General features: G+C 53.4%; 1 protein-coding gene across 1 annotated transcript in view; it reads right to left on the bottom strand.

Moving 5' to 3' along the window:
* MICALL2 (MICAL-like 2) overlaps positions 1 to 453 on the bottom strand; it is a gene marked incomplete at its 3' end in the record, with an annotated part of 16441 nt that overhangs the window by 3093 nt on the left and 12895 nt on the right. The window contains exon 11 of the mRNA XM_015565162.1: positions 210 to 343. Within this exon, the coding sequence (XP_015420648.1) occupies positions 210 to 343 (134 nt within the window). The remainder of the gene's footprint in view (positions 1 to 209; positions 344 to 453) is intronic.

Raw genomic sequence — 453 nt, 5'->3', positions numbered from 1 at the left:
TGAATTTAAATCTTATTCATTATTTTTATTATTATGACATTCTGACCTTTTAGGTCTCTGGCAGAACCGAAAACCCAAATGCTAGTGCATCACAATAAAGGCCTTTTCTTCCAGGTGATCTAGTCAAAGCTTGCCTTTGCCAAGATACTTAGTCATTCCCATTGTGAAGCACTTCTCCCAACTTAATAACTCTGGGGTAACTTTTGAACCAGGAAGTCGATGATGTCGCTGCGGTCGTTCACGGTGCTCACGTACTGAGTCAGCAGGTCCTGCTCCCGCTGCCGGTCCTGGGGGGACTTCAGAGCCTCTGTGGGGACAGCAGTGTCAGCCGAGCCCCGACCCCCTCAGGACAGGGCCCCCTCCTCCAGCGCAGGCCCCTCCGTGGGGGACAGAGGGCGCCTCCAGGCAGCACAGACGGAAGGAGAAGGAAGGACCACGTCCGAGAGGTGAGGC

The sequence above is a fragment of the Myotis davidii genome, unplaced genomic scaffold, assembly GCF_000327345.1.
Source record: "Myotis davidii unplaced genomic scaffold, ASM32734v1 scaffold399, whole genome shotgun sequence".
In the NCBI taxonomy this organism is placed as follows: Eukaryota; Metazoa; Chordata; class Mammalia; order Chiroptera; family Vespertilionidae; genus Myotis; species Myotis davidii.
The sequence above is the reverse complement of the archived record's forward strand: the minus strand, read 5'-3'. Positions and strand labels throughout refer to the sequence as shown.